This window comes from Crotalus tigris, unplaced genomic scaffold (genome assembly GCF_016545835.1).
Source record: "Crotalus tigris isolate CLP2741 ecotype Arizona unplaced genomic scaffold, ASM1654583v1 scf7180000018396.560290, whole genome shotgun sequence".
In the NCBI taxonomy this organism is placed as follows: Eukaryota; Metazoa; Chordata; class Lepidosauria; order Squamata; family Viperidae; genus Crotalus; species Crotalus tigris.
This window is the reverse complement of record NW_024096980.1, coordinates 276,685-300,669: the sequence shown is the minus strand read 5'-3', so window position 1 is coordinate 300,669 and position 23,985 is coordinate 276,685. Positions and strand designations below refer to the sequence as shown.

The window sequence follows — 23,985 nt, the reverse complement described above, 5'->3', positions numbered from 1 at the left end:
GGAAACAAAAAAGTCTTCTGAGCTACAGTAATAACAGAGAATGATTAGAAAGGCCAGGAGAAGGGCAGCCCAGAGTTATGGCTTCTCCTACATCTAGGAAAATAGGGAATGATGTGCAAACAAAAGTGGCAACGGTTGATTCCCTATGTGCTTGGGGGGTGATTCAACTTACTTCTGACAGTGTTTTGTCAAGACACCAGTAAACTAATTTACTTCTGCTGTCTATAAAAACTTATTCTCCCTCAGAACTACCATAATGCTGTATTTTTGAACAAATGTTGGGTGCTCGTGTATTATATCAGCCTTCCCAAACCTGTTGCCTTCATCCATATGAATTAGAATTATAATCCCACAGTGCCAAAGAATCCTTGAGGATGCCCCTTCATTGGGAATTGTCATGATCAATGGCTACCAGCTGTCAATGACTGTTGTGTCTTACTCAAGGCCTTGGCTGGACATTTTTGGGTACCATGGCAGGTTTCAACTGGTTCTTCCAAGTCCTGCACATATTCCTAAAGTGAATCAGATTTAATTAAAAAAAATAAAATCTCAAAATTTGTATTCCCAATACACTCATGGAATGGCATGAAGTTGAGAAAGATTGCATTATGAAAGTAGACAATTTGATGACTTCCTGCCAACAGATTCAATGACAATAGATTGCAGCTGATATCAGCCCTAAACATTATGTTGTCATTCACACAGCACCATCTCCAAAAATACCTTGAAACAAACCTGTTGATTATATTCATTCCTGCTGACTGCTAAACTCTGATATCACATATATTCTTGCTGCAGCTGACCTCCAGAATCTTGTTCTTCCCAAATCCTATAGCAATGCTTTTCAAACTTGGCAACTTTACAATGTGTGGATTTCAATTCATGCTGGCTGGGGAATTCTGGGAGCTGAAGTTCGCACATCTTAAATTTGCCAAATTTGAAAAACAATGACTTAAGAGTAACAAAAAAGGCCACGTACAAAAAGAAGGCAATAAATCCCTCAGCTCCATTTGTCTTTTACTATATGTTATGTTCATTTGGTCTCTTGAGTTGAAGGGGAAGAAGAAGGAGAATTTCTAATGAGATGAAGCAGCCTGGCTATCAAGCTGCCATTCTTCCTGTATTAAAAATCCTAGCAAGTGTCCCAAAAGTAATATGAAATCAAGCTATCTGTTTTGAAACCAGGCACATTCACAGTGTCTCCAACCAAGGTTGTGAGGTACAACAGGGACTAAATTCTAAACATGGTCTTCTGGATAAAGGGCTTCTGTAACATCAGTGTTTCTATATCACTCATTCACACACACACACAAATCAGTAATATCCTTCATCCCCACTTTTGGCAAAAAAGAAAAGAAAAGAAAAACATAAAGAACAGGTAAAACTTGCTCTTTGTTCTTCCTCAGTCTCTATGACTGCTTAAGAATAGGACCCATCAGATACAAATATTATTGATGATCATTTTACTCTTGCTAAACAGATACTAAAGGATTGCTTAGTGTGGCTGAAACTTGGGAGTTAGGAGAAGCAATGATGCAAGAGTTCCGTTGATGGAGAAACAAATCAATCTCAAGGTCATTAGGAGCTGAGCCAAAATTCATTAAGCTCCAAAGCTGCTGCTTTTCAACTAGCACCAACTTCTTAACATAGAAGGATCCTTATCTTTCTAGAGTACTGTCGATATGTTGCTCCTTAAAAACAAAATAAAATAGAATTGGAAGGGATTTAAGAGCCCATCATCTCCAACCCTCTGCACCATGCAGAATTCACTATACCATGATATCCTTAGTTGTATCGTCTTGATTAGTCATAACACAACATTTTCATAATTTGCAGAGTTCTCAAACATTATTTTACTATTGGCCTTTTGTATCTGTTGGTTTGTTTTTTAAAAGATATGGGAAGATGTGAGCATGGACTTGACCTTATATTTGATAAAGCTGGGACCCGAAATGAGGTCAGCTTCAACGCTGCTGACCTTCCGTAAGAGCTTAAGGACTTGGTTTTGCCAGTTGGCTTGGAGCACCAACGAAGGGGATTTGTGTTGTGGGTGGCTGATTGATTAACAACAGATCCAAACTTTTCCCCCTCTCATCATATTCCTTCCTCCCAACTTTTTAGCTAGGTTGATTTTATAATATTTATAGTATTGTATTTATATTATTATAAATTATACAGTTTTATCTTTTAATATTGTAAACCAAGGGTCATAAACCTTTTCATGCTGGCGGCCTGGAGGGAAAGGGAGCAGCTGGTAAATTTGTGTGTGTGCACGCACGCGCGCAAACCGAGCTATGCGTGAACGGGGCCACACGCACCTGTGCACCTGTTTGCGCAGGTGCTTGCTGCTAGCAATGCCCCCGCGCACACTAGCAGCCCCATTTGCGCATGCACTAGCCACTGCTGCTAGCCCCTCACGCATGCACAAATGGGTCCATGGGCACTAGCACAAATAGGGATGAGTGTGTGCACTGGCTGGTCTGTCCTGCAGCCCAGTGGCCAGTAGGCCACAGCCTGGTTGTGTGCTGCGACCCATAGGTTGGGGACCCCTGTTGTAAACCACTCAGAGATCCTCTGAGGCAAGGTGGGTAGCTAATAAATTTTACAAACAACAAATTCAAGGCCTCTGGAATGAATCTGCACTCTTCTCCCTCAATATATAGTTGACTCCACCCTCCTGGCCTTTGGAAAGACTATAACTAAGGTTCTCTTAGTTCTAGGTTGAAGAAAACCAACCTAGAACTAAGGAGAAATTTCCTGACAGTTAGAACAATCAATGGAATGACCTGCCTCCTGAAGTTGTGGGTGTTCCATTATTGGAGGTTTTAAAGAAGAGATTGGACAACCATTTGTCTGAAATGGTATACAGTCTCCTACTTCAGCAGGGAATTAGACTGGAAGACCTCCATGGTTCCTTCCAGCTGTATTATTTTGTTATTTTGTTAAATAACCTGATTATTACCCCAGAGTTTGAGCCAAATTGACTGAGTTCTTTTCTAGAGGACTAATATTCTCTTCTTGTTTATTGATTGTACGCTGCTCACAATGACAACTATTGGCATCAGGAGGCCATATAAATTTAATAAATATTTTAAATTACTTGTAACTTCCACTATTAATAGAGATTTATTCTACATTGATGAAATATAGACTTCATATAGTTTTGTTTCAGTGCATTTCAGTTATTTTAATTGAAGCAGGTCACAGTTTCATAAAATTGCCATAGGAGAAATAATCATTTCCAATATTTCAATTTTAGTTTTGTAATGTTGTAAAATAAAAAGTATAGATCAGTGCTTTTATGGCCTATGACTGCTTCCCTAGAACTTGTTCAATTTAGGTACCATAGATTCAAGGTTTCAGACATACTCAATTTACAGGTTTCCACACATCATCATTTTGTAAAAATGATTAAAAAATCAATTTATTTGCAATAAGGGAAAATAGCATTTAACTGAGTATATGGTTATGTTTAAAAATGTTAAAGGCAGTGCTATTTTTCTTTTCCTGAAAGCCAGTAAAATCTTATTGATATAAACCATTTGTCATCTCTTGAAGGAAATCCAAAGTCATTATTATGCTATAAAAATGTCTTGCACAAGCAGGATGTTTTGCGTTATTGGCAAAAAAAATTATTGCTGCCATAAAATGCTGATTCGTAATTTCAGGCCAATTATAAAAATGGGCAGGGTAATCCATATATAGCACACAATGTAACATTACTGAGATCATGATTTTTTTATTTTATTGTTTCCCCTAATCCAGCCCTTTCCAACATGGAATTCTGTGAATTGGGACTCTAACTCTGAGAATTCCCAGCTTGCTTTGTTCTCACAAATTAATTGGAAACCAGAGCAGATTGTTCTCAGTTTCTCAAACTTAGCAACTTTTAGATATATGGACTTCAGTTCCCAGAATTCCCCTGCCAAAATGGGTATCCAACCTTTACTGAGTTCAGGAATGGCATTTAATGCATCTAGCAAAGAAGAGATCATCTACCTTTTTTTGATAGCTGATTCTGTTGTCAAACCTCTGCTTCCATTAAGAAATTAATATCTGCTTTGTCACATATCTGCTTCTTCGTCCTTTGTGATAACCTTTTTCATTATAGTTGTCTTGCACTAGACTAGCCCTTTGTCATGTCTTCTAGAGTCTTCCAACTACCATTGTACCAAGGTAATAATAATGCAGAAAGGCCTTATGTCATTTTAATTGTGGCCTGGTGTTATTATAAAGCTGTTGTTATAAAAGCAGAAATGATCCTAATATAATTTAAAAAAATTATGTAATTATTCTGAATGCAGTTTTGATAAATATTTAAATGCTTGGTTGTAATTCTTATTAAAGTTTTCTAGTTTCACAGATGAAAGAGCTAAAAATACTGAAGTAAACTTTCCTAGATTTCACAACCTGATTGGTTGAAAAATAAGTTCACTAAAAAGTATAATTTTGTTCAGCTTGCAGATGCAAAATGAAGTATCAGTCTAGTCTATGCTGAATCACTGGTTGTTTGAGGATAACGGTTGGGTTAATTTTCTTATGAGACATCCAATGTTCCATGTTTGTAGAAAGAAAGTTTGGTATAACAGTGCCAACATTAATAAGAGGAAAGTGCTAAGATTCATACCAGTGGGTAAAATAGTTTCCCTACTGTTTGCTCAAACTATATTGAATGAAATCCTGTCTGATTTGGCAGTGATGTGTAATCTTAGCTGAAACTATGAGGTTTCTGTAGAAGCTGTTCGCTTTCTGTAGATGACAAAGAGGCCCTGTGGAACTGGAGAGAGGACAGAATAACCTAGCAATTCTACACTGTTGAAAGATTTGCTGCTGCTCATTTGGGAAAGTTCAAACAGAACATCTTGTTCCATGTTCTGTTCTGACACAAAACGTCCTATCAGATTTTCCCAATCTCATTGTCTCCAGATGTGTTGGGACTGTAATTCCCTGACTCCCAATTAACTTTTGGTTATATTAATTGGGAAATCTGAGATTTATAACCCCCACCTATGTTTCATCCAAACTCTTTCGTCTGGAATACAGATGTGCCATTAAAAAACCTCAAGGCTACAATACACATCCTGCTATTTCACAATCTAATGCTTGCATAACAACTTTTACTTTTAGTAATAATATAAAGGTAGGTTTTAGCAAAGAAATACTGTGGTAAGATTCATATTTTAATGCAGAAGATTCTTAAAGTGAATATAAAAATTAAATCAGAAGCTTTTAGATTTAAAGGACAAAGAACTTAAAAAAATCTGGAACCTTTTTGTTATATAATACTTGACAGCAGCAACAATGATTTATGCACAAAAATGGAAAGATACTTTAATTCCCACAATGGATGGAAAAAGTGGCAGATCTAACAGGGATGGCTAAATCAATTGTTCTAATAAAAAAAAAAAGACTAGATCCAACTTGGTTTCTGCTTGGAAATCACTTCTGGATTTTATGCTTGACAAGGGAAATGAATGAAACTTTGACTTTGGGTTTTGCTGATAAGTTTGTTGTCATAGAAATGGCTAATCCATATTAAGTATGTAAAAGTAAAAAGTTGAGGTTGTAATTTTATTTTATTCTACTATGCTAAAAAAGACCTGAGAGTCAAAGCTTTTCTTTTCTTTTTCCTCTTGGCCCTACCATTCTTTCTCTCCCCTTTTCCCTCCCCCATTTCCCCACTACTTTCATTTTCATTTGTACTGTATATTTTGATAAGCTTAATAAAATTATTTTAAAAATATAAAGCTAGGTTTTGATTATAAATTGCTAAATAGTTTTTTCTTCTGTCAGTCTTCAGAAGCATTTCTCCACTGGTAGAACAGACTTTTGTTGTTTTAAGGTTATAGTACAATCATAATAAGATTCATACTTAAAATTCTTTTATAGAATTCTTACTCAGAAATAAAGTTGACTGTGCTTTAGATGTTGTTTGAAATCGGACTTCCCAGGCATATTTAGAAAATCTAAAGCCACATAAAAATGTTAATCTGTCCACGAAAAACAAACATGAAAAAACCTAAACAGCATTCTGATTCTTGGCATTATTGATGGCAATTGATTCCAAGACATTAGGGGGGAGGAGAGGAATAAATTAGGGCTATGGAGTCACAGTGCTTAAAATGCAGTCATTAAGGAGTTCTGTCTCTTTAAGAATGATTCAGCTAAACGGGGGGGGGGGGTTGGGGGAGAGAACAGGTCAAAAAGGGATTCTGGACTCAGATGGAATTTCTGCAAGGCAAGGGGTTCCAATAACATACAGAGTCCACTCATATCTTGAGCAATACTGCAATCTCCCCGGGCAAACTGCTTGGAAGAGGATAAGAACTGGATTTGGGTTCCAAACCAAGAAGATTTGGAGTACTGGGGAAGCAGAACATGAGAGATGAAAACCTCTGTTCAATTTTTCTCTTCTCGGATAAATCTCTTTAGGTCATCTAGAAGAGCCATATTTTCTCTTTGCACCCTTCAATATGGGAATCAAAATATTTACCTACTTTCTACTATAGCTGTAAGAGTTAATGAGGATAGTACTTATAATAATATTTATTTAACTTTGTTGCAAAGTCAGGGAGATATTTAGATTGGATTTGATGTTTTTACCCCTATTGGGTCCTTTGCAGGGGCCTGGGACAAGCAGATGATGTTTGATGGTTTTAAAAAGGTATTGTTGCAAGATTTTAGTTGTTCCAAGTAAAGCTGCCCTTTGCAATTGACTGACAGTTATTTTGTCAATGCCAGTGGTATTCATATGGTGCTCCAGATGTTTTGGGATTGCATGCAAAATGATATTGCTACTACCATTAAAGTTCCAAAAATTTTTTCCAAGTCTTTTTCCATTAAACCCAAAAGAAAATTTTCTGGTTTTATCTTTATATTCACTTTAAGAATTTGATTTAACATTACTTTATGCACAAAAATGGAAGGATACTTTGTTCCCCACAATGGACAAATGGCTGCAAAAGTTGATGGAGTTAGTAGAGATGGCTAAATTGACTGCTTTGTTGAAAGAAAAAAAAAATAACTACTTTTGTTTCTACTTGGACTTTGTGCTTCAGGTGGGAAAAAATGGAACTTTGATTTTTGGTTTTACCAATTAGATAGATTTGTTGATATAGAAATGGCTAGTTTATACTATTATGTAAAAGTAAAAAGTTGAGGTTTGATGTTATTATTTTATTTTATTGCACCAAAGGGAGTCGCAAGTCAATGCCTTTTCTTTCTTTTTTCCCTTCTTTTCTACCCTCTCCTTTCCCTTTTCCCTCCCCTATTTTTTTCTATTATTTTTTTTGTATTTTATACTATAAACTAATAAAAAAGAAGTTAGGAAAGGGTACTATTGCTACTATCTTTGCTTTCTTTCACCACAGTCATTCTATTTCTATTTGCAGCTCTTTGTAATTTTCTCCATTTTTTTTTCTCTTCTATGCTGATGTCTCCAGGTTCTGCAACATCCTCTATCCAGACTTTTTTGTCTTTTTTATCGACAGCTGTTAAGTCTTGGATTTATTATTTAGTAAGAATGATGCATTTGACAGTATAATCCTATGCAAAATTGTATCAATGTCAGTTCAACTATATCCAGTGTGGTTTACTATTCTATAAGAAAAAGAACGATCTTAATGTTCTATCCAAGTGTTTTAAAAGCTTGAAGTCAAAGTGGAAATACAATAAGGACAGGGGTTCCCATTGCCCAGTCCCTGGATCAATACCAGTCCATGGCCTAATGGGAACCAGGCCGCACAGGCGGTGGGTGAGTGTGCAAAGTTTCCTTTGTGCATGCACGGGATCTAGACTGCGTGCATGAAACCATTGCTGCCCCCCTCCCACTGCTGCCACTGTCAGCCCTGCCAGGGGTCCATAGAGCCAGAAAGGTTGGGGACCTCTCCAGTAAGGATGAGAAACATTTCTGTCTCCATCAGATATTTTTGACTTTAAAAAAAAAAGATCCTTCCATTACTACATATTTTGACCAGTTTCTTCAACAGGCGAAACCTGATGGCAATGACCAGGGCTGACTTTGATTCCATAATTTTTTGTTCCCTTTCCATCTTACCTTCTCCATTCCCTTTTTCAGGGTGTTGAAAATTCATCCAATTCCTGCCACCTGTTCAATGTCCTTATTTCTACCTAAATCCTCCCCCCGATTGTTGACATTGCAGGCATGGAGAGCTGTAAACTACACTTAAGCTAATGGGCCAGCTTCTGAGTCTTCTGTGAAATTTGTTGTTCCTCGAAGGGGTCCTCTGTCCCTTTATTACTAACTCAGAACAAGTGAAATCCTTACCCTAAAGAAAAGTTTTCTTAGGCAAACACTTCTGAAGAGAAAGACATGAGGAACACGTAGATGCATGTATGCATATTAGAATACAGGTGTACGTTTCTGTGAGGCTTGAATAATGGGGTGCTGCTTTGTAACATGTAATACTGGAATTTGCTCTTTTACTGTATTTTGCTACTAAACCAACATTTTTTATGTTGTTTATATACTCAGAACCTCCAAAGGTCTACCAATGTGGTGTACCAAGCCCATCACGTTAGCAGAAACAAGAGAGGACAAGTTTTGGGTACAAAAGGTGGATTTCGTGGCTGCACAGTATGGCTCACAGGTATTGTGTTCCCTCCTAGCTCAGGAAATTAACATCCAGGGAAAGCTTTTATTTCTGTTGCATTAGAGGGGAAAAAAGGCTGCCAAATTGATCTGCAGAAATCCAGATGACTGCTAGAGCAGAGGTCGCCAACCTTTTGGGCACCAGGGACCGGTTCTGTGGAGAGAGGTTTTTCTGCGGACCGGAGGGTGCATGGTTTTGTGTGCTGCCTGCATCCCGTGGATGGGGCTTTGCTTGTTTGTGCGGACCAGTTTCTGGCATGCCAGGGACCGGTACTGGTCCACGGACCGGGGATTGGGGACCTCTGTTGCTAGAGGATAGCAAAAGATAGAATTTTCTGGATCTGTTAATTGCCACCTGATGGTTTTTCTAGATTTTGGCTACTCAGATGTAGAAGTTATAATGAGATGCAAAGTTCATAAATACATAACCTTATAACTCTGTGGAATATATGGACAAATTAACATAAAATGGATTATGTGTGATTTATGTGATAAATTTTATTAATTGTTCAGTTCTGCAGAGGACACAATAAAATTCATTCCATAAATCACACATGTTAATTTGTTCATAACATGCTTAACATGTTTTAAATCAGGGGTATCAAACTCAATTTCACTGAGGGCCACATCAGGGTTGTGGTTGACCTCAGGGGGTTGGGTGGGTGTGGTCAGGGTGGGCATGGCCAGCTCAACATCACTTGTATTGGGGGACACCTGTGTGGTCTGGGTGGGGCTGGGGGGATCCAGCCTGGTCCTCGAGCTCCCAGGGCACTGGGACCCCACAGCCCAGCCCAGCCCTTCTATCCCAAGAGGGCGCCCTGCTGCACTTATCTCCTCCTCAAAGCTGCTGTTGCTGTTTTTGCTCTCCTTGGCCATGATGTGTGTGGAAGGGCAAAGTATGTGGGTCAGAGGGAGGCCCACTCTCTCTCCATATGAGGAAACCTGGCTTTGTAACTAAAGTATCCTCAGCAATAGGATGGGAGACCACCAGGAGAGATCAAGATGAGGAGACAAGGAGATGGCAAAAGGGCAGCAGGGCTGCTGGTGGCCAAATGCTAAGATAGCACTTCCCTCAGACCCTCCCTCTCTCTCGTTGTAATCCCCTCCCTCCTTTTCTTCCTTCTTCCCTTTTCTTCTTTTTCCTTCTCTCTTTATTCTCCTTTCTTCCTTCCTTCTCTTTCCTTCTTTTTCCTTTCTTAGTCTCTTCCCCTCTTTCCTTCTTTTTTCTTTGTCTTTCCTCTTTCCTTTCTCCTTTCCTGTCCCTTCTTGGATGCTCAAATGCAAAAGGGGAAACATTTCTCTATGCTTTCTTGCCTTGTGATCAAATGCCACTTTTGCTTGTAGTTTGTAAAAACCGAGAACAAACCAGGCTCAGTTTATCTCGTGCTTGCATTTAGTGGGGATGTCCACAGATAACAGTACAGCAAAAGTGTCAAAATGGTGGCGGTGATAGTTAATCAGAGCTCCTCTGTTTTTTATGTGCAACAGCTTTAGCTTTCATGAGCAGAGGTAGGTTAGTTGTTTTTCTATTAATACATAATCCTTAAAAAGGCTCTCCTGTAGGAGCCTGCCTTGGTCTAATTCAGACTGAAAATATACCAGAGGAAAATATTTTTCCCCACTGGAAATGGCTGTTTGCAACATACAAGGAGGGGATACTTTCCTAAGAGCTCACAATTCAAGAATACTTATATTAACTTGGATTGCTAACAAAGTTCTGTCTGTGACAAAACAGAACACAAAATAGCTTTCTCCTTTGAACTGGGGCATTTCCAACCAAATTGCCCCTCCCTCCCTCCCTCCCTCCCTTCCTTTTTTTTTAAGCTGCCAGAGGCTCCAGGCAAAGGTGGCAACAGGCAGCCAGCTGTGGCAAAGGCTTCCCCTCCCCGTCATTGCCTCTGCGTGGCTTAGCCCACCTCTCCCAGACACACACAAACACAATCACACACACACTGTGTGTGTGTGTGAGAGAGAGAGAGAGTGCACATGAAGGTGTGTGTGTTTCTCTCATCCCTTGCAGCCCCGCACCCTCAACAGAGACCTTCTGCAATGGCAGGCTGCAAACTAATGAAAGCTGGTTTTCTCCAGCAGGATGGCTGTAGAGTCCAAATGGATGGGTTCTATGACGGTCTTCCTGCCTGGCAGACTGGGTAAAAACTTCGGCCACACCCCTTCCTTTGGGCGTGACCCCAGTTTTAACTCAGTCTCGAAGCCTGGTAGACGTGCGAGAAGCAGCTCTCAGAACAATAGGAATTTATCCCAAAAGAAAAGGGGAAAGAAGCCTCTTCCTTCCATTTGAATGAAAAGCTCTCTGGCAGCTGATAGAACTTAAAAGGCACAGCCAGGATCGGCAGAGTTGTGAGTGGGGCGTCAGGGCGGCTAGCAGGGGAGGCTTGGAACGGGGCCGGATCGCTCGTCGATATCCGGCCCGCCGAGCAGCTGTTTGGCGCGGGGATCCCACCGGGTTGTTCGTCGCCCTCCGATCCGACAAACAGCTGAGTGGCCGGCTCGGCTCGGCCGACAGAACTGAGGCGCCGCTCAGCGCGAAACAGCTGAGCCGCGCGGGAAGCGGCAAACTGCGGCGCTGCTCGGCATCGATCAGCTGAGCGGCGCGAAAAGCAGCCCTGACTAGGACAGAGCCTTAACGCTATTTTCCTTCCCTCAGAGGAGAGGCGCAGCCCCTTAAAACCAAAGGAGTCTCCCTTACTACTGAATTCAAAGATCCGCCATTGTTTAAACCGCGTGGCTTCCCGGGCTATCTTTGGGAGGCGTGGCTTCCTCCCATTCGCCATTTTGAACAAGCGGATTCCCGCTGCATTTTCCCTTGGGGGTGGGGCTACCACCCGGACTCCTTTTCCCTGCAAGCAAAGAAGGGATCCCCTTAGGTAAGGATCTGAGGTTCCTCAAGAAAATAAGGCAAGAGGAAGGAAGAGGGAAAAGGAAGAGATCCGTTTTGATCGTGGTCTGCTGCTACAGCCACAGACTGGGGGAGAGAGAGATATAAACTGCTCTTGTCTGGACTAGGTGAGGAGGTGAGGAGGAATATTTTTCCCTGACTGTTCCTATAGTGACCTTTAGTCACTGCCTTGCAGGATCTTCTGTCCAAAGAATCCTGTCTGTCCGGCCATTGTCTGTATAGGCAGAAGAGGGCACAGCCCCAAGCATCTGCATCTGATCTGCGTACCTCATTCCCCCACTCCAGGCATTACCTACTCGGGGTGTCTGGCACAATGGCAGACAATGTCTCGTATTCAGTCACACAGGTCCCTCAATTGTCCCCCCCACAGCAACAACAAAAACGCAGATCTTCTGAGTCAGAGGTGGGGGGGAAGAAGAAAGCTAAAACAAAGCACCTTTCTCAGAAGGGACAGTCTAAAACGGCTGAGCGAGAGGCTTTGAGGAGACATTTGGCTTTAGAAAGACAAATTAGCAGGGCACAGAGAACCAATGCCAATGGGACAGATTTGGTTTCCCCTGTCCCAGCGGTGGCGCCCAGCACAGAGCCTACTGCCGAGGAAGTGCTCAAGACTTGGTCTCCTCCTGGGGAAACTGAGCAGTTAGATTCCTCCAATCCTTCCTCACCAGCTTCTTCACCCGACCACACTCCAGCGCCTCACTCCAGCGACAAGGCGCAGGAGAACATATGGTCGGCACAATTTCATGCATTCATGCAGGATGCATTCTCCCAGTTCATGGCTTCTAAGGGGCAAGTGGCCTTTCACACACCCCGTAAGGGTCGGGCTAGGCCACCCCCTACCAGTACCTCTGAAACTTCCTCTCAACTGGGAGAGGGTGACTCAGTGGACCTTGACATGTCAGACATGCCCCTCTCGGAGGACGAGGAGACTGCACCTGAGCAGGCGACGAGCTCTGGCCTCTTTAACCCAGCGCTCCTAAAATCACTCCTGATAAAGGCAGTTTCCACAGTCAACCTAACATCAGTACAGGATGAGAAGCCCTCATCAAGCAAGGAGGCCAATCCTCTGTTTGCCAAAAAGGTTCCACAAGATAAGTACATTCCATGTGCGGAGGTCTTTATGACCACGCTGGAGGAACAATGGTCCTCACTTGCAAGCCCACCGACACCTAACAGCGCGGAAAGGAAGCTTTTCAATCTATCTCCCTCCTTCTCTAACATGTTAGAGGTTCCTGCTGTAGATAACCCCTTAATCTCATTATTTTCTACCTCCGCGATTCCAGGAGACATGGCGGAGGTCTTGAGACCTGAGGAGAAGAAATTTGAACACTCCCTCCGGCGTTCCCATATGGCTGCAGCCTGGGCGGCCAGAGCAGCCACCTCATCATCATTCTTCGCGAGGGCCAGTATCATGTGGCTGAGGGAACTGCAAGGCACGGTGCCTCCAGACCAGGTCAGAGTACACCAAACATTGGCCAAGCTCCTCGCGGCCTCGCAATTTGTCTCTGACGCTTCACTGTACGCAACAAAGTATGCGGCTAGATCCATTGCGGCCACAGTGGCCTCACGTAGGCTACTATGGCTCAAAAACTGGAAGACAGACCTGAGGTCCAAATGGCGTCTTTCGACGTCCAAATACAGTGGAGTAGCCCTATTTGGCTCCATTCTGGACCCACATGTCAGCGAAGGCAGAGACAAGAAAAAAATCCTGGTACATCCATCAAAGAAGTTAGACAGGAGAGGCAGTCAGGACTTCCGGAGACAGGGCTCCCGCCCAGGAAGCCCCTGGGAATGGAGACAGCCCTTTCGATCAGGGCAATCCTGGGACTGGCCCAGAGGCTCACGATCCTTCTACCCCAGACAGGATCGAACCCAGGATCGCCAGAGCCCGGGAGCCAGGGGCCAGTTCCAGTCCAGACGCCCATACAGGGGAGCGGGAGGCAGATCCTTTAAGCGTACCAAGTGACGCCAAACAGGACACTCCCATTGGGGGTCGGTTAGGAAATTTCATCGAGGTCTGGGAGCAGACCACGACCGACGCCTGGGTCCTGGAAACGATCAGGCATGGCCTGACCTTAGACTTCTGTTCTCCCCCACCAAACCGGTTCATCAGATGTCCCATCTCCAGAAGAGCACACAAGACGAGGCTGATAACTTCGGCCATAGCCCACCTCCTGTCAATCCAGGCCATAGAGAGGGTACCAAAGGAGGAGGAGGGAAGAGGATTTTATTCTATCCTCTTCGTCATCCCAAAGACATCAGGAGGGTGGAGAGCAATCTTGGACCTGAAGGGCCTGAACTATTTCATAAAGTACAGGAGGTTCAAGATGCACTCCTTGAAATCCATCCTAGCCAGCGTCAGGGAAGACGATCTATTATCTTCAATAGATCTCACAGAGGCGTACCTACACATCCCCATTCATCCCAGTTACCGGAAATTCCTCAGATTTACCTACGCGGGTCGACATTACCAATACAGGGCATTACCCTTCGGACTATCATCAGCACCAAGGGTATTCACCAAGATCCTAGCTGTAATAGCGGCCCATCTCAGGTTGATCCCGGTTCGCGTTCAGTTTTATCTGGACGACATCTTGATTCAATCCAGATCTCGGGAGCAAGCAAGGGCAGATCTCGAGACCACGATCCGAACCCTACAGGGGCACGGATTCTCGGTCAATCTAAACAAGAGCCACCTCACTCCCTCAAGGAGACTGCAACACCTGGGCGCGGTGATAGACACGTCACAGTGCAGGGTATACCTTTCCCAGGAGCGACTGATCAGCATATCCAAGCTAATTCACCAAATTCAAAAGATCAGGAGAGTGCCCTTGCTACAACTCTCGAAGCTCCTGGGGAAGATGATATCTTGCATGGGCATCATCCCATGGGCAAGGCTCCACTCGAGGGAGTTGCAGTGGTTCCTCCTACCCTACCAGAGGAGGAACCTCAGCACCTCCAGCAAGAGGGTGCTGGTACCAGCACAGGTGATGAAATCACTAAAATGGTGGCTATCCCCCACGACACTCAAGGGGAGCATATTCAGGGAACCAAACAGGGTCACACTCACGACAGATGCGAGCCTGTTCGGATGGGGGGCCCACCTGGGAACCCAGATAGCACAGGGCCAGTGGGGACAGAAGGACCTGTCACACAGCATCAACTGGCTAGAGCTCCGGGCCATACACCTGGCCCTCCGTCATTTCTCTCACCTAGTAACGAGGAGGCACGTCCTCGTGCTTACAGACAATGTAGCAGCCAAGGCACATGTAAACAAGGAGGGAGGAACGAGATCAGTGGAACTAATGAAGGAAGCATTGGCGCTGGCCCGATGGGCAGAAACCAATGTGAGTTCCATCAGAGCGGAACACATCTCAGGGGAGACAAACACCCAGGCAGACTCCCTGAGCAGAGCCAAGGTGGACCAGTCGGAATGGCGTCTGGACCCGGTTCTCTTCGAGGAGATCTCCTGGAGGTTCGGACAACCGCACCTAGATCTATTTGCCAACCACAAGAACACACAACTCCCCAGGTTCTTCTCCAGATTCCCGTCCCCGGGATCGGAGGGAACGGATGCTCTCAGGTGCCGGTGGCCGGCGCAACTCCTGTACGCCTTCCCACCGCTGCCTTTAATACCGGCGACCATACGCAAGATGATCCTGGAGGGCGCAGAGATGGTCTGCATTGCCCCTCACTGGCCACGGCGCCCGTGGTTTGCCGACCTCGTGGACCTTTCGATATCACCTCCGTGGAGGATTCCCCCGGACAGGGTAAAACTCAGTCAGGGCAAGCTTGTACACCCAGATCCCCAGTGGCTACATCTAGCCGCTTGGCATTTGAGCGGCAAAGCTTAACTAAACAATCTTATTCGGCAGGGGTGATATCGATCATACAGGCATCACGAAGAGCGTCCACTAATAGGATTTACGACGCTACATGGAAGGGATTTTGTAGGTGGTGCGCTTCGCTTCACCTAGACCCGACCACAGTATCTATCCCTAATATCCTAGATTACCTATTGGAGGGTCTTAATAAGGGCCTGTCAGTCAATACCATCCGCAGACAGATATCGGCCCTCTCAACTGTACTCTCCTGCGACAACTTAACTTCTCTAGCACAACATCCAGCGATTAGTGCTTTCTTAAAAGGGGCATCTAACACAAAGCCCCCAGTCATACACAGGTACCCGTCCTGGAACCTGCCTAAGGTCCTTCTAGCCTTGACATCAGCACCCTTCGAGCCTCTTGAAACATGCTCACTCCATCACCTATCACTGAAGGTATCTTTCCTTGTGGCAATCACTTCAGCAAGGAGAATCTCAGAACTTGCAGCACTGTCAGTAAGGAAGGATCTGTGTACCTTCTTCAAAGACAGGGTTGTTCTTAGACCAGACCCGACCTTCATTCCGAAGGTAAATAGCATCTTTCACAGGTCTCAGGAACTTACGCTTCCTGATTTCTGTCCAAGACCCAAACATAGGCTAGAACACAGATGGCACAAGCTAGACGTGCGGAGAGCGCTGTGTTTCTACGTGAAACGCACCTCGGCTTTCCGAAAGACTGAAGCATTATTTGTGTCCTTTCAACCAGCAACTATGGGAAAGAAGGTATCTCCTTCCACCATAGGCAGGTGGATCAGAGCCTGCATAGCACAGGCATACGTCTCACAGGATTTGCCAGCACCCACTCAGGTGACTGCCCACTCAACTCGGAGCGCAGCCACATCTGCGGCGTGGCTAACACAAGCTCCGGTGGAAGAGATTTGCAGGGCCGCAACCTGGTCCTCACCTTCGGTTTTCATTCGACATTACCGTTTAGATTCCCTAGCAGCAGCAGACGCGGCTTTTGGCAGAAGAGTTCTTCAACAAGTCGTATCTGCTCAGAGTTCGGTAGCCTAGACATTCCCTCCCAGGGGGACATGAGGGCTTTGGTATGTCCCATCCATTTGGACTCTACAGCCATCCTGCTGGAGAAGGGGCGTTGTCTTACCTGAACGCCTTTTCTCAGCAGGATGATGTAGAGTCCAAGCCCACCCAGAGGATAGGTCTAGGCAGGGAGAGAATAACGATATAATAAAGAGCTGCAATGTTAATTCCAACAAAGTTTCTCGCCTAAGTTAAAACTGGGGTCACGCCCAAAGGAAGGGGTGTGGCCGAAGTTTTTACCCAGTCTGCCAGGCAGGAAGGCCGTCATAGAACCCATCCATTTGGACTCTACATCATCCTGCTGAGAAAAGGCGTTCAGGTAAGACAACGCCCCTTTTGGAGTTCTTTTTCTCAATGTGTTGCCAATTGCATTGTGCCCTGCCCCCCTCAGCTCCCACCCCCCCAGCCCCGTGGCAGGCTGCAAGAAGCATTCCTCTCCCGCTCTTTTCCTCCCCATGTCAAAGCGTGGGGCGTGCACACACACACACACACACACACACACACACACACACACACAAACACGTGTGCAGGTTCTGGGAGAGGTGAGCTGAGAGCCATGGAGCAGGAGGAAACGATAGGGGAAGTGGTCAAAATGGGAAACTTCTGTCTGGAGCCTCTGGCAGCTTAAAAAAAAACACGTGTGGAGCAGTGGCTTCCTTTCAGTCCATCCTCCCCTCCGTTGCTTCCACGCCGGGATTGACTCTACGCCTGTCAGTTTTGCTTTCACCCCCCCCCCCATTCCAGAAACTGAAAACTGCTGCCATTCACTTGCTGTGTCCCCCTGACAGCCCCTGCAAACTCCTATTGCATGCTGGCATGCAGAATCCCAAAGCTCCCATTCTGTTTCCTCCATGCTCAGGAAGGAAGCTGTCGGCCGTGGCTCTCCCACTCGGGGGTGGGGCAGTCCCAGTGAAAGCGTGACGGGCGAGGCTGGGAGGGGTGGGGTGAGGCCGGGTGAGGCGAGGTGAGGCAAGGTGAGGCAAATGAGCTACAGCTGCTCCTGCGCACCACCAGCCTCCGAGCGCTCACCATTTCCTGTGTGTGCGCCGGGAGATCGCCCAGCCAGGTTGGGGTGGGCTAGGGCTGGGGCAGCAGGGGCCGATTCCTTGCCATTTCTGTGAACAGCTCCAGGGGCCAAATTTGGGCCCTTGGCGGGCCGTATTCAGCCTGCGGGCCTTATGTTTGACATGTCTGTTTTAAATTATGAAATGCTACAATTTGTGTTTGCCCTTCCAGGAGGTATAAACTGTTTCAAAAGCTTTAATACAGTGGTTCTCAACCTGTGGGTCGCGACCCTTTGGGGGGGTCGCACGAGCCTTTCACAGGGATCGCCTAAGACCATCGGAAAACACATATTTCCGATGGTCTTAGGCAGGGCTTGTCAACCGCCTTCTCTCCCTTCCCCCCTCTGCTCCACCTCGCTTGTTTCTAGAAAATATGCTGCTTGGCGGCAGTCTGCACGAACTCTACCAAATGTGCCCTGCAGGGGGCGCATGAAGAGTGCAGGCGCAAAGCAAGGCCCCGTCCTCCCCAGAGACTCATTGTGCAGCAACCGGATTGACTTCTTCTCGTGTACGCAGGCCAGCTAAGGGGAGGCCACGCAGCAACCAACTCCTGCGCCCGTCAGCTGGCAACCCCCGAACTTGCACTTGTCAGCCGGGAGGTCTGGCGATGGCTGCAGGTCTCCTTTGCCACCTGCCCGTCCTCGACTCTTCCTCCGCCCGTTCATGTTGAGCCCACCGGGGCTTGACAGGGAGAGAGGGAGGGAAGGAGGAAGGGACTCCTCCTCCTCTCCTAAGCTTTGATCGGGTTCCCAAGGGCGCCACAATCCTCATGAAAGTGGGGGGGGGAGAAGCAAAGGGGGTGAGAAAGCTCGCAGCAGGCTCGAAGCAGCACCTGTCAGCATTGGTGATGAGAAATTCCCCACAAACCCAGGGGAGGGGTGGAGAAAAGGAGCCCCCCTTGGGAGGAAACTGCCACCTTCTTCTCCTTGGCTTTGCGCTCTTCTGTTTCTCGGCAGCCGGGCTGGCAAGCCTCTCCTGGCTGGAACTTCCTTTCTTTCCCTCCCTCTTGGTCTCTTCCTCCTTCCCTCCCTCTTCCATTGTCCCTTCCTTCCTTCTTTTCCTTCACCTCCCTCTTTGTCCCTCCTTCCCTCGCTCTTTCCCCTTGTCCCTTCCGTCCTTCGTTCCTTCCCTCTTGTTCAGGATTGGGGCGAGCCTCTACAGCTGATCTACGCTTCTGCAGCTGTAGCCGCTCTCCTTGGCTCCTGCCCAGCAAACTTGCTGGAGCTTTGATAGAAAACAAGCCACTTGCTAATTTAGCAGAAGCACAAATCAGCTGTAGCCCGGCGCTGATCTGCTAACTTAGCAAGCGGCACATCTTTCGGCGAAGCTGAGCAAGTGAAGCTGGGCAGAGCTTTCCTGTCTCTACCTGTGCAGAGGCAGGTTTGCCGGCAGCAAAGCCCCCAGCCATGCTGGCAGCCTATCCCCCTCCCCTTGTCCCTTCCTGGGCATGGGGGGGGGGGGAGGAAGAAAGGAACGAAGAGGGATGGAAGTAAGGAAGAATGAGAGAGGGAAGGAAGGAAGGAACAATGGAAGGGAGGGAGGAAGGAAGGAAGGAAGGAAGGAAGGAAGGAAGGAAGGAAGGAAGGAAGGAAGGAAGGGACAAGGGGAGAGAGGGAGGGAAGGAGGAAGAGACTAAGCAGGAGGTGAAGGAAAGGAAGGAAAGAAGGAAGGAAGGAAGGGACAATGGGAGAGGGAGGGAAGGAGGAAGAGACTAAGGGAGAGGAAGAGACTAAGGGAGAGGAAGGAAAGGAAAGGAAGGAAGGGACAGTGGGAGAGAGGGAGGGAAGGAGGAAGAGACTAAGGGAGGGGAAGGAAAGGAAGGAAGGAAGGAAGGGACAACGGGAGAGAGGGAGGGAAGGAGGAAGAGACTAAGGGAGGGAAGGGGAAGGAAAGGAAGGAAGGAAGGAAGGAAGGAAGGAAGGAAGGAAGGAAGGAAGGAAGGAAGGAAGGGACAATGGGAGAGGGTGGGAAGGAGGAAGAGACTAAGATGAAGGAAAGAAAGGAAAGAAGGGACAATGGGAGAGAGGGAGGGAAGGAGGAAGAGACTAAGGGAGGTGAAGGAAAGGAAGAAAAGAAGGAAGGAAGGGACAAGGGGAGGGAAGGAAGGCAGGCACCCACCCCAGTCCCATCCCAGAGACCCACAGATTCCCCCCCACAGGCACTCTGCAACCTGAGTGATCAGCTGGCCACGCTCCCTGGCCATTGATCACGTGACCCTGGAACACTGTGAATGTCATAAGTATGATGGAACACTGTGAATGTCATAAGTATGAATCAGTTGTCAAGCATCTGAGTATAAATCACATGACCCTGCAACAATCATAAGTGTGAAAAATGATCATAATTCGCTTTTTCAGTGCTGTTGTAACTTCTAACAGTTACTAGCGAATTGTTATAAGTCGAGGACTACCTATACTTTCCCATTTTTTCCTCTTTTTTTTGTCAAGTTTTTGATACCCCCCCCCCCCGGCCAGCTGGATGGGGGGTTGGGGGTCACCACGAGATGAGGAGCTATATTAAAGGGTCGCGGCATTAGGAAGGTTGAGAATCACTGCTTCAATAGGTCTAGTGACCACCACGACTTTTAATTTTTTTTTTATTTTACCTATGATTAACAGGTCTTTCTGGTGCCGGTAAGACAACTATTGGGTTTGCCCTTGAGGAATATCTTGTGTTATATGGCATCCCTTGCTACTCTCTTGATGGTGACAACATTCGTCATGGTCTCAACAAGAATCTAGGTTTCTCTGCTGATGACCGAGAAGAAAACATCCGCCGTATTGCTGAAGTTGCCAAACTATTTGCAGATGCTGGCTTAGTTTGCATTACTAGTTTCATTTCTCCTTTTGCAAAGGTAACCCTGCATGGAAAGTTATTCTGTCCTTTAAAAAAAAATACTTTTTTATTCCGTCTCCTTGTACAACTTTTTCTCTTTGGAAATGTAATATCCTTATGCATGCTTCTTTCTAATATCTTCAAATCCAGCTTTCTCCAGTAGGAAACTTTCCTGAAATACTGAACTTCATCTTTCATTAGCTTGACATTAGTCAATAAATCAAAATTTTACTTGTGGGAATTTGATGCTGTTTTACGGTCCTTCTGCTCAGTACTGATATTTCTTTCTCTCTAGCTCAAGCCAGTTTTTAAAAAATGCATTAGTAGAATTGGAATGTTTGTGCAAAAAGAAGATTCTAAGCCCTGTAACCCGACCTTTATCTATATGGCCAATAAACATGGGTAAAACTGTGTATATGTGTGAGAGACACAGAGAAAAACCAGAACATCTTGAGCGTCCTGTTGCATATTTCTTTCTGTGTTTATTTAGATATCTTCATGTCTGCACAGCAGATGTAAGAAGAAGAAGAAGAGTAGTAAAATACTTACATTACTGATTGTTACTTTGCTGCTTTTTACAGGACCGTGAGAATGCACGGAAGATTCATGAGACAGCTGGGCTTCCTTTCTTTGAGGTTTTTGTGGATGCACCTCTCAATATCTGTGAAAGTAGGGATGTGAAAGGCCTGTACAAAAAAGCACGAGCTGGAGAAATCAAAGGTTTGATCATTTTACCCTGGCTGTAGGATGTACTGTCTACATAATCTCCCTTCTTTACATTCCTGCTCCTAAATACAAGCTTTTATCTGCAAATGTCCTAGTGCACGGGTCGGCAAGCCGCAGCTCCAGAGACGCATTTGGCTCTTTGAGCTTTCTCCTGCAGCTCCCAGCCTCCTCTGCCATTTACAGACAGAGAGAGGCACTTGTGTTTCCCTTCTCTCTTGCTCGCTCTCTCTCTCTCTCTCTCTCTCACACACACACACACACACACACACACACACTGAGTGGGGGAAGAGGACTGGCAGACCAAGGGCAGGAGAGACCCAGCCCAATAAGAATGTGTGTCAGCTTGTTGTGAAGCCAGCTTGCCAGGTGAGCAGAAGATCGGAGAGAGGGAGAGAAAGGGAGGGAGGGAGGGGGAGGGAGAAAAAGAGAAGGAGAGAGAGAGAGAGAGAGAGAGAGAGAGAACGAGAACGAACTCATGGACAGCAGCCTCTATTCCTTTTTAATTAAACTCTTAACCAAGCTCCCCCCACTCTCACGCGTGCAAGTTTTGCGGCTCCCAGTGTTTTCTTTTCTCTGGGAACGAGTCCAAGTGGCTCTTTGCGTGTTTAAGATTGCCGACCCCTGTCCTAGTGCATCAAAACTTTGTGAACTCTTGTATTTGTCATGTCATTTGACTTGAATGACAGGGTTGGGTAATAGCTATGTAGTTGAACAAGTCTGTGATTCGGGTGACAAGTGAGGCTCCAACAGGTAGCTGTAAATCCATATTAGCTAGGAAAAAAATTATGGGGAAATACCTGATGAGATTTTGAAAACAGTTGATACTGAAGACACAAAAGCCATTGCTCTTATGGATGTCCTATTTGATCTTTGATTTGAAGTCTGAACATAATCTTATTGTCTTACGCATATGAATATCCAACTATTCTAGGATTCACTGGAATTGATTCGGAGTATGATAAACCAGAAACACCTGAACTTGTGCTGAAAACCAACATTTTTTCAGTGACTGAATGCATCCAGGCTATTGTGGAACTCTTGCAAGAACAGGTATCATCATGTCCTGGTTTTCAATAACAAACCCTAATCTAGCACCTTCACTTTTTCCAGGTTTGTGCTAACCAATCCATGTTTCTCAAGAGGACTTTATCTTTTTATTCCTCTACTAGAGCATTGTTCCTTCCACTGCAATTAAAGATGTGCTTGAGCTGTTTGTACCTGAAAATAAAGTGGAACAAACTTGGGCTAAAGCTGGTACTTTGCCATCTATAAACATTACCAAGGTAAGAAAAAAGTACAGTGATTCTGATATAGGAAAACCATCTGCTTAACTGTCTAAACGGCAAGAAAAACCTTGTCCTGGGCGTTCTTAAGTTTAAGCAAACCAGTCTGCCATATTTGCCACCTTCAGAGTACTAAGGATGAGCAGAGTAAGGAAAAATTACTGTTTTGTTGGCCTTTTCTAGTAGGGAATCAGCTTTCTGTTTCAAATTTCATTTTTTTTAAAACACTTTTTCCATTTTAAAAATTCAGTTAAAATGGTCTTAATGATGGAAGAAAGGGCTGACGTCTGATTTTCGGGTCAAAGCAATGGTAACATGAGGATAAAAGACATTGTTAGAAGAAAATAAATATACAAGGTTTGTTTCCCTGTGCACAACTTAAAAGTGAAGTGTATCTTTGTAAGTGAGAAATATCTATACACATATGCATAGTATATTTAAGAGAAAGATATTCTTTGGTCCTGCTGGCCTTCAAATCACTATGGATCTACTGGAAATAAAATGCCAAGGTTTTGCAGAATTTTTTTATAACTTTTGTCAGGCTCTTGACAGCTGCTTCAAACAAAGAGAATGAATTTTTCTAAGCAAAATTCTCATTGTGTTACTGAGATTAAAAGCAGAAAACTATTTATTTATTTATATATATCCTGTCTTTATTATTATTACAAATTACTTGAGGTGGCAAAGATATATAATACTTCTTCCTTCTATTTTTCTCACAACAGTTACCCTGTGAGGTGAGTTGGGCTGAGAGAGAGTAACTGTCCCAAGGTTACTTGGGTAGCTTTCATGACTAAGGCAGGTCTAGAACTCAACAATTTCCTGGTTTCTAGGCTAGCTTGGTTTCTAGGCTAACCAAATAAGGATTTCAGCAACTAAACCAGTACAGTAATGCCCCAATACATTAAGTCTGAGTCTTCAAATATTTTCCTGTGAATAAGGAATAACTTTCAGAAGTGGTAGGTACATTATATCCATGTTCTTTTTGGAAAGAAATACTGTTGATTTTATCTAAGTCAGCAGCCTCCAACCTTTTGGGCACTGGTTCCGTAGAGAGAGGTTTTTCCGTGGACCTGAGGGTGTGTGGTTTCACATGCTGCCTGCATTCTGCAGATGGGGCTTTTCTTGTTTGCGCGGCCCGGTTTCTGGCACACTGCTGCCTGGTGCGGGTCCATGGCCTGAGGGTTGGGGACTCCCGATCTAAGTGATCCTAATTGGGAATAGTCTGATAGCTAATTAGAACATTATTTTCAAACTGTTGTACTGAAATGCTGAAAACAGTTACTCCTTATTTTTATGTGCAGATGCCATATGCTATACTCTCTTTATTTTCCAGTTGGATCTACAGTGGGTTCAAGTCCTAAGTGAAGGTTGGGCCACTCCACTGAAAGGGTTTATGCGGGAGAAAGAATATTTGCAAGTTATCCATTTTGGCACTTTGCTTAATGGTATGATATACTAATTCATATATGTTAGACATTCTTTTTGGAAAATTATTTGAAAGAACCAAATTCTCATTAAGAATATTCTTTGATTAGTGTGTAATGAAATTAGTACCTTTTTTCTTTTGAGGCCAGTACAGGTAGTCCTCGACTTAATGATCACAATTGAGGCCAAAAATTATG

General features: G+C 44.8%; 1 protein-coding gene across 3 annotated transcripts in view; it reads left to right on the top strand.

Annotated features, from left to right (window-relative positions):
- Positions 1-23,985, top strand: part of PAPSS2 (3'-phosphoadenosine 5'-phosphosulfate synthase 2) — a 66,031-nt gene that overhangs the window by 19,601 nt on the left and 22,445 nt on the right. For all 3 annotated transcript variants that reach the window (XM_039352006.1, XM_039352005.1, XM_039352007.1), the window contains exons 2-7: positions 8,495-8,609; positions 20,135-20,370; positions 20,933-21,071; positions 22,009-22,127; positions 22,247-22,360; positions 23,697-23,808. In XM_039352006.1, coding sequence (XP_039207940.1) covers positions 8,495-8,609; positions 20,135-20,370; positions 20,933-21,071; positions 22,009-22,127; positions 22,247-22,360; positions 23,697-23,808 — 835 coding nt within the window. The remainder of the gene's footprint in view (positions 1-8,494; positions 8,610-20,134; positions 20,371-20,932; positions 21,072-22,008; positions 22,128-22,246; positions 22,361-23,696; positions 23,809-23,985) is intronic.